The following is a 20248-nucleotide window of genomic DNA, read 5'->3' on the forward strand; positions in this document are numbered from 1 at the left end:
TTTCATGGAAAAAAAGAGGCGATTTTACTCAAATCTTTTTTTGACTCAAACATCAGGATATAAGAATGCAACACTTCATTTGAGAGGAAAGTATTGCCGCTCGTTAACACCTCAACCGCCCCCTCTCCTAAAATTCGGTTTGTATCGAGACCTTACGAAGCGCTCGCAAATGTTTCGAAATTTGGACGCGATGTATCGTCGGGCGCGCATGCACCCGCATGCAACCGCGCAACCAGTTGCTCGGGATGCGATGCGTGCAACTAGCTGTGTGCACCTGCAATTATTGGACCGCTGCTAACAGGTTAATTGATCTTGTTATCTCTGGGAAACAAGCGCCACTTTGATAACAAGGTAATCACCCCACCTGCTGCTGCTGTTTGTTTGTTTATTGGTGTGTGTGTGTGTGTGTGTGTGGGTGTGTGTGCAGGGCAAAAAAAAAGCAGATGGCCTGAATGTCTTTAACTGGCAGGTTTTTACTCGTGTGGTAAAACGATCACGTTTCGCTTTCAACTTTAACGACACAAGCTGGAAGCAATAAAAACAACACGCATGTTTCGGACGCCGCAGTTTCGGTATTCAAACCACGAACGTTCTGTCTCAATAGACAAGTAGAATTACGGTGGCCCCCAAGGGGCTAAAAAAATAAATAAAAAAATGCCGGACTGGAAAGCTCGGACTTTTTTCATGTTAAACATCAATCTGTTTTTGTAAAGTGTATCATTCTCACGATATTCTCTTGAAATTACGTTTTTCCTGTAAAGATTGTCATTATCGTCCAAAATGTTTCCTTGTAAAATCGTGTCATATGTAGAACACTTTTCCTTCGTGTGCGATCCTGACTTTATAAGGTAATTTTTGTTGCTTGGCTGGTAAAATAGCTGAAAATGACAACTTCCCGCTCTTATTTTTCCCTGCCGTCAGCATCATTGAATCCCATTTTTTCCCCAGAAAAATCCAAACTTTACTACCTCTTAAAATCATAAATTCTCAGCTTTAATCTCAACAACAGATCACAGCGCACACAATACATGATTCATACGAAGCAAGCAAATCTTTTCTCAAGTTTAAAATCAGCATGTGCTCCAAAGTGCGAAAAATAGAACCCGGGCCCCAAAAAAAAAAAAGCCCAAATATGACTCATCATCAACGTGGCTTTTGACGCCGTCGTGTCTCGAATACAGCGACAACATCCTTCGTGGGAGTTCCGCCTCATAAGTGTTGTCGCGACTCAACAATTAATTCCTCAATTGATGAGCTGTCGGGTTTGTCGCGGCGCGTGCCAGACAGGTGGCGAGCCAGCCTGGATGCGGGCCAGGCGCCTAATAGAGATGGCTCGCGTCGGGCGTGACAGCTGGCGGCAATGTCGTCATCGGAAACGGGCTTGCGTTTGGGTTCACGGCGGGAGCCTTTAAATACGCGGGAAATAAGAAACTGGTGCTGTAATACGAGGAGCCGGAGTCAATTGCGAAAAGAATAAAATAAAATAAATATGCGCCGTAACATCTGCCAAGTCAAAACTGCGATGTTGGGGTAAGATGTCTTATTTTGAAACAATCGTCTTATTTTGAATGTTGGAGTACACACGAGAACCTACTTCTGCCATTCGAATGTCTGGCTGTCACGGTCCTTTGAATAGAAAGATAAAAATGAGCAGGGGGAAGTAACTTGCGAAAAAAAATAAAAATAAAAATGTGATTTCTAATCTTCACGTCGACTTACTTTGTCTCGCGACCGCTACTAAACTGCCCCCTTCTTCCGCCCTGCCTGATATTTTCGAAGAATTCATTTTCACCGCCTGCGCTCGGACACGTCGAGCGAGGCTGTGTCGTAAATCTCCCCGCCGAGGAAGAGGAGCAAGAAGACGAAGAGGAGGAGTAATTTCATTAAACCGAGCCACCATAAAGATCAGCCTGACATAGCGAGACCTTATCAACGTCATAAAAGTGAAACGAAGCTTTGTTCAAGGCCCGCTCCCCACCTTACGTTGACAAGAAAGAACGTTGACAACATGAACTAGCGGCTAGCGCCGCGGACTAGCGGCTAGCCCAATTCACTTTTTTAACTTAATTTTGCATCTTGGGGAGGGGAACTTCGTGAATAGCCGAATCCAGAACGAATCTGCTTGTTAAGTTTCTAATTCCCCCATGACAACGGTCGACTTTGACCACGGTGCTTCTCAAGTCGATTAATCGGTGACGGTCACAAAGCGGGTATCCCGAACCGCCCCGCCGTGCTTAGATGAATAAGAGTTTGCACTATGAACGATGAATACGCAGCAAGCGCAGCATAGCGGGTGGCATTTCCAAAGAACAACTTGTGTTGAAATGTCACAATATCCGCCTGGCGGAAAAGCGCCGCTTCCTGCAAAAAAGCGGGCCGGCGTGATGAATGCCACCCGCGTCACGTGACGCAAACAAGTCGGAGGAGGAAAAGGGAATACGAAGCGCCGCGAAGCTGCAAACTTGCACAGAAAATGCATAGAATGTTAGCAGCAGTGGCGCGAGTGAGGCAGCGGGATGCGGCTCGGCATACAAACGGGCGGCGAGGTAATTAGTCCCGCGGGGGGAATCGGCAAATTCCAAAACCAATGAAAGCCACGACGAGAGAGCTGCGCCCAAATAAAATCATCCTCTACAAAAGATAATAACGCTGACTCGGCAAGTGAGGCTTTCAAACTTTAATGCCGGCTTGGTGTGTTCACAATAAATGAGCCCACGAGTCACAAAAATAAATAAAAAGGGAAGTGAACGCCGCAACCATTGATGCTGATTGTATGTTAGCGTTAAGCTAGCTAGGCCAGGTTATTTGTTTTTTAAATCAACAAGGCGTCGTTGTCAATACTGCACCAGTTACGTTTATATCATTCTGGCGTCAGAAAACGATTGGCGCATCCAAAAATACCGTAGCTCCGCTTCGTATCTTTTTTTTTTTTTTTTTTTTGGCTTTGACGCGATCATGCTTTTCAGTGTGCACGCTAAAATCTGACCAGATTGCTTTCCATCTGACTGGTATTAAATCTTCGGAGATGTTGATGAAAATGCCAAAAGTGAATCACAGGAAAATAAAAGTAACGCGAGCGAGGTGACACAAAACTGTCGTCTCCGAGCTTCACCTCCGGGGCATTCTTTTTATTGTCATCGTGGTGTGTGTGTGTGTGTGTGTGTGTGTGTGTGTGTGTGTGTGTGTGTGCGTGCTTGTTATAAATTCACACGCTGCTGCCTGTCGACATCTGTCAGAGAGACACCTGTTTCCTGTCGGGATTCGTATGACTCGGCTGGTCCGGGAAAATCTTAACAGGCAGGTGTTGTTGTGAGGGAAAAACAAGGGCAATTAGCGCCGAGGAAAGGAGAAAAAAATAAAAGCGCCCCCCCCCCACCCTCACTGAGGCTAAAATTATTATTTTCATAAACCGCACGCACACAACAGCAACTTTGCTCTCAATGCGGTAAAACAAACAACGGGTCAGGAACAGCGCGAGCGAGTGAGCGACTGGCGGAACTCGACAAATAAAAGTCGACAGATGAGTTTGACGGGAAGAGGGAAAGAAAACAGGATGTGATGCAGACGTGCTGGGGAAAAAAAAGAGTACAACAGAGGAGATGCAAATGTTCATGAGAATCTCTGTTCAAAATGTTAGTCACCCCAAAATGGCCTATTTTAGTGTGTCATTGCGGTTTTTGCATGAGAATCTTCTTAAGTGGCTTAAGACACGGGTGTCAAACTCATTTTGAGTTGCGTCTTCCCTCGGAGGGCCGTTCTGATGTTGAATCTCATTATCGTATCTTACTTGTCAGGGGTAACAAAATGATTGCAAAATCTCAAGGTCATTTATTACACATGACAATCTGACATTTCGGTACATTTTATTTTAAGCAAGGATCAGGCAAGTTGACACACATGATTGTCTTTCGGGGGAGGGCCACGTAAAATGATGTGCCGGGACAGATCTGGCCCCCCGGCCTAGAATTCGAAACCTGTGACTTAAGACATCATTGTCGATGAATTTCATCCAAAAGGTTTTTGCATGATTTTTCCCACTGATTATGTGGTAACAGTTTCTGTTTGAAATCCGACTAAATGGCTCTTAGCGTTAAATACTTGGCCCAGAGTCTGTCAAATGGGTCAAATCCGCAACCCTATCAAATGTGGCAGCCATGAAATTTCTGATCTATACGGCAAATTGGCCCCAAACCGCCCAAACGGGAGTCATGCAATATACAACATGTCTCACCAAAAAATACGTCATGACAGCATTTGTCTGAAATCTGACTAAATGCCTTTGCAAAGTGGCTCTGAAAAAAATATTTTGTTCTGAAATTTTGTGAGATGTCATACAATGTCTCACAACATTTTTTTGGACAGTTTTTTTTCAAATCCTCAATACAAAAACGGACTTTTGGTGATCGACCGAAGCAGAACCACAAACATCATTTGACCGAACGCTAAACTCTCCAAATTCTCTCCTCGATCACAAGCAAGTCGATCCGACGAGCAGTTCCGAAGTTCACCTTGCAACACTTTCAGGTGAGAAATATGGACTTTTTCCAGCTCATCAAAACATCTGCTCCGGTTGATTAAGGTCGTTTTCGTATTTGCAGCCGGCAATATGAAAAGGCAAAGCGAATGTTGCGCCGCAAGTGAGATGAAGCAAAATAATTCGGGGCGCTCCGTGTTGCCGGCTGCAAAGCCGCTGTTTGATTCAAACACGGCGCGTGTACTCACATTGATCGATGCTCTCGGCCGCCTCGAGCCGCTCCTGCAAACAGAGCGCACGCACACGCACACACACACACACACACGCACACACGCACACACACACACCAGGGTTGTGATTACAAAGACGGTTAATACCCCCCTGAAAAAAAAGTATGACGGAGCCAGGAGGTGGGCAGGCAGGAAGACAATGACCGCATCCAAGATTCACTTTGCTCGCTCTTAATTGGACCGCTGGCCACACGGGCAAACCCCGCCCCCCTTCCCCGCGTTTCAAACCGGAGTTCCAAAAAGTGCAGATAAATGAACGGCGCTCTGTCTGCTTTGCCAAAAGAGAATCAATCAATCATGGACTATTTTCACCGAGCGAATCCATCTCCATCCCGTCGCGGGTCCCCCGATGGCGTTTACTCCAAACGTCAGGGCCCCGCTCTTATCTAATTCGTCTGGGCTCCGACGGGCTTCCTAATGAGCTCAGCCAAACGGAGCCAAAGGAGAAGCGGCGTTGAGTGCAAATATCTCCACAAGCATCAACAGATCAATGCGCGACGCGGGAGAATTACCCACCAAAAATATGCTTCTTCCTTTCTGGATTTACACAAGCTGTCCAATAACATTTGCCCGTCATTTTTAGATTGAGATTGATGGTTGGAAGATCCGATGGAAAAAGTGGTTGGTCGGGCGATCCGTGAAAGAACCAATTTAACGCTTGAGCCACTGAGAAATAAAATGGGCTGACGATCCATTTTGGTCCTTTCGTCGTGATCTACGTTTACTGCCAATTATGACAATTTAGAGCACAGGCTATGATTGTACGTTTGCCTGATTCTACCGTGCAACATTGGGCCAAGTCCAATTCCCAAGATGGCCGAACGCATGAAACCGGGGTTTGTAGGTTGCGTCCTCTGAAAGACCCGTCGCAAGCTGGGCCCCTCGAAGGCTCCTCCTCTCGTTTCCTCCGTGGAGCGCATCAACCGAATTTGGACACGGACGGGCAAGTGTCCGTTAACTGACTTTTATAGCGCCGCAAGATGGCGGCGATGTGCGGGTGAGCCATGAATGGTCTTATGTGGATAGGTTTCTACTTCTGGGTTTTGCAGTTTGGCTTGAGAGGACTCTCAGTTGCTATAGCAAGTAAGGTTTTTAATTTATTTTATTTTTTTAAGAAAACCACTTGTATCATCCGTGCTAAGCTTTAGCTGCTCATGGTCAAATTCGAAGTAAGTGAGTGTTTAAGTAGATAGCGGGTCACATTCGCAAGCAAGTGCAAAGTGCACTTGGGTGCACCGCGTGAAAATTAAAAGCCGGGATGCGAAATAAGCAGCGATGAGGTCGGACCCTCCGAAAAGGAGAACCGCTGCATCTGGACCGGCCGCTTGAACGGAGCCCGCTCCTCCTGCCATTTCCTCACCCGACACCGCCACGCCATTTTAACACGGCAATCGCCCGAAGGGCAACGCTGCGCTGGCCTCAATTTCGCTCCAGGTGAGAGCTCATCAAGCGAGGCTCGACGGTTAGCTCGGAATAAACGCGCGAGAGGTGTGAAGAGGAGCCCGAACCGGGGTTACGGCCGGCCTGTTCAATTGAATTATAGCCCAGGGAAACATATCGCATCTTTCAGAAAAGTCGGGCCAAAGTATTGGATTACCTTACAAACAATCTTTGAGCTTTTTTTTTCTTTCTTTTTAAATTTTAGTTGGGTCACGCAAAACCCCCAAACTTTTAACTTTGCAGATTTTGGACTTCTAAGACTGTACGTCACAGGTGTCAAACTCAAAGCCCGGGGGCCAGATGTGGCCCGCCACATCATTTTACGTGGCCCGCGAAAGCAAATCAAAGATATGACACCTTCCATGATACTTGCTAAATTGTGTACCAACATTTCAACTTTTCATATGTAATAAATTGTTGATATATTGTGAGAATTTTCTTGTGACCAAACCCCTCATTACAGTTACATAAACAGTAGTTGAATAAAACGTTATTCTTGACTTCTTCAGGTAGTTTCAGTCATCACGGCCCTCCGAGGGAAACGGTAATTATAATGTGAGTTTGACACCGCTGCTGTACGTCATTGTACACAAACCAAAAAAGTAGACGACCAACAAATGGTCCAGAACATGGTTGCATTTAACGGAATATAGATTTTTTTTGGGGGGGGGGCAGTTTCAGCTATGGTTAAAACAATTACAACAACAACAAAAAAAAAGATTTAGGAGAAACACGGTGGTCTATAATTTAGATCAATAAATTTGAGGAATCTGCAGCCCCTTTTTTTTTTGGGCAGACGGAACCGTTTTCAGCTCCTGCAGAAACAAAAATGCAACACTCGATCATCTTGACTTCATTCCCCGTGAACAAGAAAATAGTGCGCCAACATATGGCTGGAAAACCGACAAAAATAGCTCTGCGGCGACACCGATTCGTCCCTTTATTAGACCGGCCGCCATGAGAAACGGGAAAGACAGTCCGGCGTCATCCAGTGCTGTCACGCGGACTCTCGCAATTCCCATAAAACCTTCCGCCAGATCAACGCGGTGTTAAACCTGCGAGTTATTAAGCATAATCAAGGTGCTGCAGAGGTCGAAGCGCCTTGATTAAAAGGGGGCCCGGCGCATTTCACGCTCATAAAACGGCGCTTTGCTTTGCTTTGCTGCGAGCGCCGACGACAAACATTGCCCGACGTCAGAAATCCTTGGGAGACAACCGAGTCGGTTCTCGCGCCTCACCTTCGCTTTTATGTGTTAGCCGCAGAGTTACGGCAAGTTTACAGAACGACCTGCCGTAAAGTCTGCGTTAAAGATAATCACGGTCGTGAGCAAAGGCTCCCGTTTCAGTACTGCGCACGATAACGAAAAAAAATCATGGATATATTTATACCACAGAAAAAGAATTCACGTTGTGCGTGGCCGAAAATGCCCCAAATAAGCTGAAAGGCGAGAAAGATCCAACAAGGCCCGAGATTTACGCACAGAAAAAGTTCATGAGTTGTTATTTACCGTGGACGGCGTTTCCAAAGAAGTCGGCGGGATGCTCGCTGCATCCGCGTCTCTCCGGTGCCCTCCGGCCCAGCCGCACCCGAACAGGGCGGCCAGAACCGGAAACCAAACAGCAAGGCGGCCCATGGGCGGCTTCCCTGTGAGAATGGAGAAGACTTCCATTAGTCTCTTGCTTTCTGCGCGGAATTTAGGCAATTTCTGCGGCGATGAAAATGAATGGAATCGAACCTGCAAACACTCCAACCCGAGTATCGCAGCTTTTCACATTCAGTCTTCAAAGTCCGTTTCATTTTGCAGCATGAAATTTGGTCAGCGTGTCAGTCATAAGGAGACCCACAAAAAAAAGTCTCAACAAGGCATGCCCGAAACACAAAAGTCGACCTTTTTGGTTTGTAACGGCGCTATTGCGATACTTTTTTAATTCAGCCAGTTTGATTTAACAACATGAAAGTGCGTAGGCATGTAAATCATAAGTAGACCACCTGCGGGGGGCGGGGGGGGGGGGGGCATTCCCCAAAAGTATAGAGAAAATCTTTTTTTAATTGAGGCTCATGTTGGCAATTTCCAGTGGTCCTTGAAAGAATCCAGCCTCCGCAGCCAGTTTCACTTGGCAAAAGGAAATTCGATAGGCAGGTGTGTCAGCAATAGACAAAAAAAAAAGACCAAAAAATGCTCTAACAGCCAATTTGATTTGAAGCAGCCATTCTAGGCTCATTTTGATCACTCGTCAGTTTGGGGCCACCTTTCCCGTTGGCTCAGCACCAATCCCACAAAATTGCAATCATCCAAGAAATGGCGAAATGAGTACTAATCAAGAGACTTCCAAGACGGGAACAGGAAGTGACCGACTCCCTCTTTCCAGGAACTGCCGGCGATGCCGTTCGGCAGCCGTAATTCGCCACCAGGCTGACGGGCGCTCGCTCACTCTTGAAAATGAAGTGGCAAATGAGATCTGCCAATCACTGTCGGCACACGCGTGAGGCGCTCGCGCACGCACGCCACTTCAGAATTCATTTGAACGCAGAAAGTCAATGATGAAATTTTACTAGCCCAAGGCATGGACATCAAAACTTCAAAAATATTGATTTTCTTCTTTTTGGGATTGTTTACCTTCAACGAGGAGTAAGATTAAAAATAAATCAATCACATGGGAATATATTTGATATTCCTTTAAGATGTCTCAGCTTATTCCAGTGTTAGTGCTGACATCTTTTTTTTGGGGTCATTGTAAAATATTCATTCGCTCCCCTGCAAAGGTTTTACAGGGAGCGCACGGAAGGCCGCGCGCACACACGCATGAACAGCTCGTTGCTCACTGCACGTGTGGTCTTGTTCAGCCGCGACTGAACACTTGCGAGCGTTACAAAACTCACGCTAGTTCTAAAGAAACGATGACATCAGTTGGGAGCCCGCAAAGCCCGTTTTACTTTAACATGAAGTTTGGTATGCACGTCTATCAAGAAAAGACCCACAAAATTTTGCTTTATTTTGAAAAAAAAAAATCCCCAATTGCGCAACAATTTTCCGCCTGGTAAGAAGTGACTCTACAAACCTGATGCACCAGCTCAAATCAAAGGTGCTCGATGGCTGCCACTGTATATGATTTCAGTGGTTTAATAATGTTGTTAAGTACATTAAGTTAGAAACAAGAAAGTGGTGCCAAAAAAAGTACTGTAACCTCGAAGCTGCGCCAATTCACCTTCCTGACAGGAAATGGAGACACAGAGGAGAATGGAGTTTAAACACTTTGACTTCGATGTGACAGCCTTGCACTCATCTCATATCAGCCCCCTGGATTCATCTTGAGCTTTTGGCAGTGGAAGGGGGGGGGGGGGGGAATAACGCAAAATAAGTGACAGGTCAGCGTCAGCCTTGGTATCATATGTTCTATACTCCTGCTTATCTTGCCCTTGTCGCACATGAGCACTGGAGTTTTGTTTTTTTTCCCCGGGTGGAAAGATAAGGTTCTAAACTGTCACTCGATGTAATGGAAGCGCCGGCGTGGCACGTCCGCCCCTGGAGGACGGGCAGAAAGTTGACGGCGTGTCAGTTTAAAGCACTGACAGTGGCTGCCGGAAGAGATTTTCGAGATCGTGATTTTCCTTTGATCTGGTCAATATCAGGCTAATTTTCACGGTTTTACCCTTTCAAGGAGTTTGGTGCAGAAAAGCGACAGTATTTTTTTTATACAGTACATGTTTCGCTAAATAAACCTAAAAGTGTGCAGGGGGCGGGGGGGGGGGGGGGGGGGTGTCAATAATGATTATTTTCTTATGTCGACTTCCCGTTCAATGCCGGGCACGGATCTCTGAGACTTTTTTTTTTGTCCTGTTATGATTGCTTATCGGTGAAACTGCCATTAGGGGCTAACTTTTATTAACTTTCCAGGGTTCGCTACGACAGAGTAACTTTCAGAGTAGGTCGTAAACGAGAAACCTAGAATCAACACGAAAATCGGTGACTTCCCCAGCATGTTAAGGCTCTCAAGAAGCCCCCAAAAAACAAAACACAACAAGAAAACATAAAGCAACACCGAGTCATTGAAATACATGGGGGGGGGGGGGGGGGGGGGGGTGTGACGCAGCGAACATAATTATTTGTTTGACTCATGCTCCGCCACCCACGCGGAATACAAAAGTTCGCAGTTCAGGTCTAGCTTAGCAAAGCGGCATTTTCTTATTGGTCTGCCTGAGAATTCATTATCGCCTGACCCTTTGTGCCGCCGCCGTCATAGCAGATGCAGCTTAAAGCATCTCGACCGGGAAAAAAAAAAGAAAAAAAAAGCACAGTCCGTCTCTTCTTCGGAGAAGAATAAGTAGCTCCCGAGTTGCACCGTTTTGTTTTTCCACGCCTCATCGACTCACGCTTGACTGCTCTTCGCCGAAATTTTCGCGACTCAGTGGGACGTGTAAGTCGGAGAAGTTGGCTTTCCTCAGGGGGACTCGGTCAAGGGAACATCATGAGGAGGGCTAAATCCAGGATTCCCCTAGGAGGGATAAAGACTGCGGTAGCTAGCGGGGTCTCTGGAGGGCCTGTACTGTACCACCAACTGGCAGTGGTGAGCGCAGGAAGCTAACGTAGCAATCGTCATCATTGATTAGTGACTCGAATGTATGACAGAAGTCTTTTTTTTTTTCTCAACATAAGACAGTCGACATCAGCTTTGGCTGAGAGTCGCAAAACAGGAAGTCGAAATTGAACATACTTTAAAGCAATGGCGGTGCTAGTACTTTGACAACAGAAATGGTGAAAATCGGAAATCGATCCTTGGAAAAAAAGACCGTCCGGATCTATGTCGTGTCAACACAACGCCTCTCGCTATACCTTCTCGGCCACTTCTCTTGACGTACACCATAATGGAAGTTCATTCATTTTAGATTCCGGTTACTAGCTAGCCGTGTGAACGTTAGCTTAGCTTCGCATTTAGCATGGTTTCTCCATCTTTTCTCATCATCCCTTCGTGAGTATGCTACCTGTCAGAAATTTAGCTTATTTATCTTATTTCGACTACCAACGGTAGGTGAGGCGAGTTACATACGATGATGCTAACTACCCTTACCGCTGCTCACGTTAGCATTTTTAGTATTTTGTGTCTATAAAACACTGATTCTTACATAAATGTTGTATATAACGCTTTTTCCAAATATGACGCCGCTAACGAGTCCCGCTGCTATTGTAAAACGGGAACTTCCCCCAATGTGGAAGACATCAAGGCTTATTCTTGTCCATTCTAAGCACACAAAATCTCCACACAAAATGGCATTTGACTACACGGATCCAATATTTGGGAGGCAACCTTTCCGTGAACGTCTCCTCCATGTTTTTTTCCGCGCTCTTGGTCACCCGCCTGTTTGCCCCGAGCCGCTGGAGCGGGCCGAGTCAGCAAAGGTCATTTGCGGAAGTTCAACATTAGTGAGGAGAATTTCAAGTGGCTTCAGGGATAACGGCGGCACAGCGGGCGGGTGGAAAAAAAGTCACCAGTATCCCTGTGGTCCGTTCAGAATCATTATTATTATTCAAACAAAGTGCTTGGGCAGGCCTGTCTGGGCATAAGGGTGTGTGCGTGTGTGCGTGTGTGCGTGTGCGTGTGTGTCCCTTTCAATTTCAGTATCTCACAGCAGGCTCATCACGGTGTGTCGCTAAACAGCGTGACTCGCCATCTGTAATTTTCTTTTATGTGTGCTATTGTTTTTAACGCTGTAAATCTGAAGTAAATGAGCATAACAAGCTGCGGGAGAAAAAAAACAACAATCAAACATCATTTCCACACAAATGCAGTATGCATTCATACAGTGCTGTTTTTTTTTTACCCCCCCCCCCAGGTGTTGCTCCAGAGCAATTATGGCAGACGTCCTGTTGAATTTCAAGCGTGTCTTGAGACGGTAAGATCCATTCATTATCCACTAAGAAATTTCGTGAAAGGCAGACAACCGCTTGCCTCGAGTGTGTTTTTATCCACAAACATTTCTTGAGGAATGGCTCTGTACAGTCCCAGTGCGTGTGTGCCCCTTTAAATGTCAATACTATCTCGCGCCAGGCTCATCGAGACGTGTGGCTAAACAGTGTGACTCACCATCTGTAATTTTCTGTGTGTGAGTGTTACTGTTTTTAAAAGTAGCAGGGCTCATTATATTCAGTCCCCCCCCCCCACCCACCCCACATTTTTTTTTTTTTTTTTTTTTTGCAAAAAGCCTGACAAATCAAAGTCAGGAAGAAAGCAGTGAGAAAGACTTTGCTCCACCCGAGGGGATAACTTTGCTGTTTGCTCCACATTAGACTGGGTAACGTGATGCATCATCGCTGATAGGAAACCCTTTCAAATGTATAACGAAGCATCATTTTGGCTGGCTGAGTTTGAATGTGGACCAGGCCACATCTTGGCTGCCGCATTTCGACTCGGCTGCAAGGTGTGTAAATAAAAGATGAGTTGGACAAGGAGAAAACTGGCTTGCCATCATCTCGGGTTGCTGCACGAGCTGCTGCGCCGTCGTCCTCCATCAAAATCAACAACCGAGCCGGAATGCGTAAGGGGGGGGGGGGGGGGTGGAATGACAATACTTTTACTTTTTTAGTTATGACTGGCATGGAATGTGCTTTACAAGTTGGGGGGGGGGTGGAAAAGGAGTAAAAATAAGTCACAAAAGTCATGTCAGCAACTTTTAAGGCGGCGCTCTGAGCACAAGATAACAGATCAACTGCTCATGTTAATTTCTTGATCATTAGTTGCTGCGCTGAAGCATAAAAGGACAGGGAAATGTGGCAGGAAAAAAGAAGTCACCCCAACCATAAGAAAACTGCGGAGAAGAAAGAAATGTGGTTTGTCAGATGGATCACTTTAATTATTCCTTTTTTTTTTGTTGTCAATTTGCCCGGTAAAAGTCATGGAAGAAAAAAAAAAAAGTTAGATCTGGCGGGAACAGGATGACACCAAATTTCAATGAAAAAAATAAATAAATAAAATAAAATGTCAAACATAGTCATTAAACTTTAGATTTTAACTTTGTTCATTCATTTTCCTGATTACATCATCTGTCACTAAGCAGAGGTGTTACGGTTCTCCGAAACAGGGCTCCACTGCCCTACATAGCAGAAAAAGGACAGGGAGAGCCGACACAAACAGCAAGTCACCCAATTTAGGTCGGCCGAACACTGAGGGAACTGCAAAACGTTGACATTTTAGTGAAAACACACGTTGCAGCTAGAAATATTCCGATTTGTTTTCTTGGGCATGGTCACCTGTTGCTAGGTAGAATTCAAATGGCTGAAACATTAGCGCTCTCACAAACGTAGCAAAGTTATGTATTTGCCAGTCAAGGTCACTTATGTTGTATCCTCGGCATCCCGGGGCACTGCCCCACTTAGCAGACAAAGGACAAAGAGAGCCAGCAACACAAAATCCGTTACACAGAAATATACAGGTATATATATACTGTATATATATATATATATATATATATATAAAACCCAGTACAATAATTCTGGCTCCTTGGCAGAGGTAATATACGGTGCACATGTTGTGAACATGCCTCCATGTGACCCATGTCACAATTCAAGCCACCTTCCAAGCTCGACGACCCGCTGTGCTCATAAAGTCACACAGCAGAATACAATACGTGCTCTCCACTGTTATTATATATGATGATTATGATTATGATTATAGGCTGCCGCCTGGACAAAAAAAAAAAAAGAAAGGAAAAAAACACCCAAAGCAGGACATGATGTGCTTGGCCATCGTGTTGCACGCGTTGGAAATGCTTTTGTGTGATAGGAAGCAAATGTCCAGCCAGGCTGTGAAGGCACCATTTTCATATTTGACCTAAATCGCTGCCTGGTGATTTTTGAAGTATTTTCTGCCAACCATAAAGTGATGATGACAACATATTGTACGGTTTGTCCTATAGCGACCGTATCGATATATGCTGGTATCGCCATACGCAGTGATATCTGTCCTGTACCACCATGCAGAGAATGTGTGTTTCTTTTCAGTACCTTGGAGATATCAAGTCATACTAATATCAAATATCCGTCCGTTCGTGATGATACGGTAAATGATAGTCATTGTCCCACTTCAAAAAGAATGATTTATGCGGCACAGTGGACGACCGATTGAGACATCTGCCTGACAGTGCAGAGGTTCTGGGTTCGAATCCGGCCGTGGCTTTCCTGTGCGGAGTTTGGATGTTCTCCCCGTGCCCGTGTGGGTTATCTCTGGGTACTCCAGTTTCATCCCATTATTCCAAAAACATAAAAGGTCGTTTATTGAACAAGGAAAATTTGTTGGTGGTGTGATTGTGAGTTTGAATTTTTATTTGTCTGTGTGCCCCGTGATTGGCCTGTGATCAATTCAGGATGCAACCCGCCTACTCTCCGGAGACAGTTGGGATAGGCTCCAGCACACCCGTGATCCTTGTGAGGATAAAGCGTTATGTGAAATAAAAGGGAGGGGGGGGGAAAAAAAGGATTTGTTTTCAGTACCTTGGATAGCACCCGTTCTTCAATGGTAGTGCTGAGATAAGATTTTGATGTCAGATATCCATACTGCATGTGATACATGGTGATATATTTTTGCCTTTTTTTAACTTTCTGACTCTTGGAGAGTTTGGTGCAACAAAATAGGTCATGCGGTACAGTGCCTTCAATCTGTTGTAGTGGCGGAAGAAAATATTGAATTGATTCCGTTTTGTTATGCCAACAAATACCTATTGATCTCTACTACAGTGTGATACCTGGTAATATGATAGTTTTGTATCGCCAGATAATTCTTCTGCTGGATAACCTTGGAGAGCCTAACTGTTGGGACAAGTAAAAATATCTATCCCACTACAGTATCGATATACAAATATCGGGTATCGACACTGCCTTGCAGGGGATAATGACCTGATAATTGTGGCGGTATGGAGAATGATTTTTTTTCGGTTCTTTTTTCAGAACCCTTACAAAGGTAGTCTTGACATCAATAATCGATTCACCAACATCAAATATCTGTAATGTGCTGCAACAGATAACGATGCGATACATGCTGACATTGATATTTTGTCCCAACAAGAGATGAATTTGCAATATTTTCCACACTTTCAATGAGACCAGATATTGATATTGCAATTATGACATCAACACACGTCCATTTATCTCCCACTTGTCCCCTCGCAGAACTGTGGTCATGCATCGCAATCCTTTTTTTTTTTTTTTTTTTTTTTTAGGGGTGGGGGGTATTATATCGTTTTTGGGCCATATCGCAAAACAGCTCTACTCCTTCAACCACACTGTAGTGTTTCTTAATCCTGCTTTGAAGACGTTTTTGTGAAAGTCCCGCCACATGACTCCGAAGCTCCACATCGTCATAAATCATCATCCACACGCGCTCGCTCACGCTGTGCGTGAGCGAGCGCGTGTGGATGCGTGCAAGCCGACATGTGGCGTGCAATTGAGCCGCGCGCTGGGCTACGCCAGTCCAGACTGTCACTACTGGCATGCGAATGCAACACATCTCCGCATTATGATCAGCTGTCACACAAAAACACACACAGGTCTACGGAGATACATTGGAGTAAACTTACCCGCGTTACTTCCCCGGCGAAAAAAAATATGTATTTAAAAAAAAAAAAAAAGATGCCAAAAGAGTCCAAGTGTGACACTCCCCGTGCGCTTCTCAGCTCCGTGTGCGGGTGGTTTTTGGATTCCCAAAGTGTCAGCAACGGTTCGCCATCCTCCGGGCTCCACTCTCTGCAGCTTCTTCTCTCCTCCTCCTCCTCCTCCTGCTCGTAGTCGCGGGCTTCTAGCTTCCCTTTCGTCGTCTTCGTCTGAGAGCGCCGCGCACCTCCGCCGCCCTATTTCAAGCGCGCTGCCGCGCTGACGTCAGCAGGAGGGGAGGAGGGGGAAAGACGCGGGGCAACACAGGCGCATGCTGGGGTGGAGAAAGGCAGAGGAAAGGGGAAAATAATCAAATATCGGTATGAAAAATAGAATTGTATACTGTGTGTGTGTGTGTGTTATCAATAGATAGAAATCCGTCCAAAATAGTCACTTTTCAGAAGACGCCCAAAACGGTAATGTGAGTTCAACCATTCAAATTGCATCATCAAAGACAGCAACACTTGTGATTCTTCAATATGTCATAAAATTCATACTTACGTGTGCATTGACCAACAAGAAAAGATTTTGAAACAAAAAACAAATTTTGACTTCTGAGTGTTCGGCCTGATGCCAGCAATATGTTTAAAAAAATTTTTTAAAGGATTTGCTATCAAACTTGCATATATGTCATTAATCATTGACACTCAATGTAACATTTATCAAGACAAGACGATGAGAGGAAAGTCAGTCGGAGAACTTGCAACAGTTGCCGTGTAAGATAGCGATCAATTGAGAGTGCTTATCATGCACTTTTCCGTGAGTTTCGCTCTGCCACTAACGATTAATTAATTGTTTACACGCGGCAGGTGCGACGGTTAAATTGGGGGAGGGGGGGTGTTAGTCTTGCGCAAGACCCCCCCCCCCCCACCCCCCATCTGTGCGCCAATTAACTGTCAACAATTGTGTGCTTGTGATCACCAGGAAATTGAAATTTACCAGAGCAGGTTGCCGCTACATGTGATCAAACTTGAGGAGGCTGCGCATGCAGCACATGAGCAGACTTGACGAAGCAGCATGTGGCTCGTCACCATAGGTGACGCTCAACAATCATGCTATGGATACAGAGTTTTTGAGGCCGATACTGATTCCGATATATGGCAGGAAAAAAAAAGCTGAGAACCGATTAATCGTTATTATTTATAGTCGTGACAGAGAGTTACGGGGCGTCAAATGTTTTCTTCGGAGGGGGCGTAACACGAAATAATTGAGAAACACGGCCGTATACCAAAGTACTAGCCAACAATTGAATGTTTTGTCATCATGTTCAAGCGTGCTACCACACAGCTCTCCTCTTCGAAAATACTGCCATAGCCACAGAGAAGCATGCAACTCCTTAACTAGCGATCCATACTATTGACAAAAAGCACACGTGATCAATTCATAAGAGCAAGCAAGCTGGAGGAGATGGCTGCAGGCACGCCCCGAGTAACGAATCAATGGCGCCTAAATGGCGCAAATACGACGGCGCGCTGCGGGGGAGCTGAGGAACCGAGCCTGTCGGCTTTCCCCGGAGCCGCGCCGCCGACTACGAAATTCCAAATCACCGCTAACAGCTAGCAGTCGTCATTAGCCGGGCCCATCGGCTGCTTAGCAGTGTTTGCACTAGTGGCCATACATCAGAAACATAATATCCTGCGAGCCCGCCGGGCATATGTCGGCACTAAATAGGTCTCCTTGGCATATCTGCCGCTGTTTCGCTGACGGCCAGTCGTAACTCGTCTTTATGCGCTCGCGCCCGCCGCCGGCGTGCATGATTCACGCGCAGAGACCGGCGACATTAGCGCCCGATGTCAGCGCGGCCGTGAAACACGGCACACGATATTAGCGCGTGGTCAAAGTTACATGGCGAGCCGTGGTCGGATCGATACGGATATTGATAGCGGTCGATAGCAGCGTAATGAGATGAATACTTTTAGTTTCACGCCTGCGTTTTGTCAAAGTTAGGAGAGTATCGAGTTGAACTTTCCACACACATGCAGTAAATGTACGTATTGAAACAATAGCACAAACAACTCGCGAGTAAAAAAAAAAAAAAAGAAAACATAATAATCCGATTACAAATCAATTTGTCAGATTGAAATAATTCACATCTGCTGTGTCCACATGTTCCACATCGATCATGAAAAGGTTTCAAGTGGACAGTGGACATAATCTTCATCGTTATTAAAATGCCAGTGAAAAAAAAAACAGTTTTTCATCTGTATGAGTGTCTGCACAAATGACAGGAGAATATCCAGCGGAGGACGATGAGTCCCCGTGGCATTTCGGGCCGGCGCCATTTAGCTCCTTAATACCTCCGACATGGACCATCAGCCTGAGGTCAGTTAAAAGGCAGAGGAGTGGGGGGGTAGAAAAAAAAAGTTCGATCACGATCTTCCCGACTAGTGGCTACAGTATTTTCAACATTTTTCTCGGTCACCGTTCTGCATAAACACCACACGGGACGTTGACGCCAAATTATGTTATGAACTTGGCACACGGTGTTCCTGGGTGAAAGTGGCCATGTCACCTTCGCTAGATTCTGTGTGAAACATGAAGACGTCACCACCCGACATCATAAGCCAGAACAGATTCTATCATCATCGAACATAATCTGAATGCGGGATGCTGTGTTTCAGTGAGAAAGTAACGATATGTCACCTTCACTGAGTTCTGTGTGAAATCCAAAGCAATGTTGTCGTAAAGCGATGCTTTTGGAAAACCTATATTTTAAATATTTTACATATGAGAACGTAGAGCTGAAATCATCGGAACATCTGACTGTGGGATGCTGTGTTTCAGTGAGAAAGTGGCTTGGAAGATGTTTTCATTACATTCTGTGTGAAACCGAAAATTTCAATTTCTCCAAGTCACATTCCATGCCGATGTTGTGACGCTATATTGCATTGTGTTGACTGCAGGACGCTGTGTTTCTGAATGAAAGTGCTCATATGCCCCCTTTGCTGCGTTTGTGTGAAAGAGAGACTTGACCTGCGAATTATTTCTGTTCCAGCTCTGATGCTGCAACTTGAAGGGCTCTCAGTGTGAAAAAGTCACGAATATCACTTTTTTTTCATAACCTATTCAGATTCTGGGTGTGCACTGCCAGGATTGATGATAATTGGCATTGGCGTGGTGTACAAATACGGGTCGGCGTGCATCCCTGCCAAAACGGCCAGAAGGCGATCAATAGCGCTGATGTGCATCTGGGTGATTACGTCTGACCCGCAGCCCACTCTGCAACCATCCCTGTTAGTTACTCGTCACTCCCGCCGCAATTAATACGCAAACGTGAAGAATAGGCCACCGTTCGGTTTCATCACAGCAGATCGGTCGCCGTCGGGCGGGAAGCAATTTGCAGAATTGGAGGCGCCACTTTGTCGCGGCAGGCAGCAATGCAGTTGTTATTCATGATCTATTAAAGGATTTCTTTTGGGGGGTTTTAACTCTGCCAAAGTCAAATTTTGTCGACAAAAATCCAATTTGAATTGAATTGAATCACATAATGAGGGCACGTAAACCACACTCAAATTATTACTATATACTAGATATTTGGGGGGGCGGGGGGGGGGGGGCAAATCATGATATGGAATCTTTTAAACTTCTGATGGTGGTTGCCCAAACAACGCCCTGAAATCACAAGAACTTCTCTTGGGCTTTCAAATTGCAGGTGATACATTTCCGTGCCCAAAAAAAAAAAAAAAAAATCCAATTGTCATCTCATCATGTTTAATGGCTTTGCGGCGAGCTTCATTGGCATGTTAATGAAGTGCATTCAATAGGTTAATCTAATAAAGTGCCGGCAGTGCAATGGGCAATTTTTCCACAAGCGAGGTGCGTGCCACGCGTGAGCCGCTCCGCCGGAAAATGATGGATTTCATCCAATCCGAGTGATCGGTCGCGCACTCAAAACGAGCTGAAAATACCACAATACGTCCACACATGCCGCTCACCCTATCTTCACCCCCCCCCACCCCCCCACCCCCACCGCCGCCGTCACGGCCAAATGATCAGACCACCAGGAGGATGACTTTTGGACGTTTGGGCACGGTGTAAATGAGGGACTTTTCAAGACTGTTTACACACAACGTTTGCCGGCACATTCCTCCGAGTTAAAATCTTGCACCCGCCGGCGCTCAATTTGGTTGTCGTTTACCTTGAATAGATCCGCAAAAAAAAAAAAAAAAAAGAACACACAGGAAGTCTGCCATTTCGGATTGACGCTGACATTCGAGGGTCGAACTGTTATCCGATGGCTACCAAATTGAAAAACCTTTCGCTTGATTTGTGCACAACAACAAAACTGTCATTGGTGGGTGTGGGCGGAGCATAGCGCTAGGTTGTCGTGACTGGATCTCAATCGCCGCACTCGAATCCACAACAATCGATTGTGCAGCAGTTGACTATTGTGTCCCGCATTTAAA

The 20248-nt window shown here is 45.6% G+C and overlaps 1 protein-coding gene across 1 annotated transcript in view; it reads right to left on the minus strand.

Moving 5' to 3' along the window:
- The window catches only part of fstl4 (follistatin-like 4), a 70716-nt gene extending 54715 nt beyond the window's left edge, over positions 1-16001 (minus strand). The window contains exons 1-3 of the mRNA XM_086131283.1: positions 15770-16001; positions 7713-7849; positions 4723-4756 (exon numbers count right to left, since the gene is read on the minus strand). Coding sequence (XP_085987409.1) covers positions 4723-4756; positions 7713-7838 — 160 coding nt within the window. The 5' untranslated portion in view covers positions 7839-7849; positions 15770-16001. The remainder of the gene's footprint in view (positions 1-4722; positions 4757-7712; positions 7850-15769) is intronic.
- Positions 16002-20248: the final 4247 nt, after the last annotated feature.

Source organism: Hippocampus guttulatus, chromosome 15, assembly GCF_054856545.1.
Source record: "Hippocampus guttulatus isolate MCC_2025c chromosome 15, RoL_Hgut_1.0, whole genome shotgun sequence".
Taxonomy (NCBI): domain Eukaryota; kingdom Metazoa; phylum Chordata; class Actinopteri; order Syngnathiformes; family Syngnathidae; genus Hippocampus; species Hippocampus guttulatus.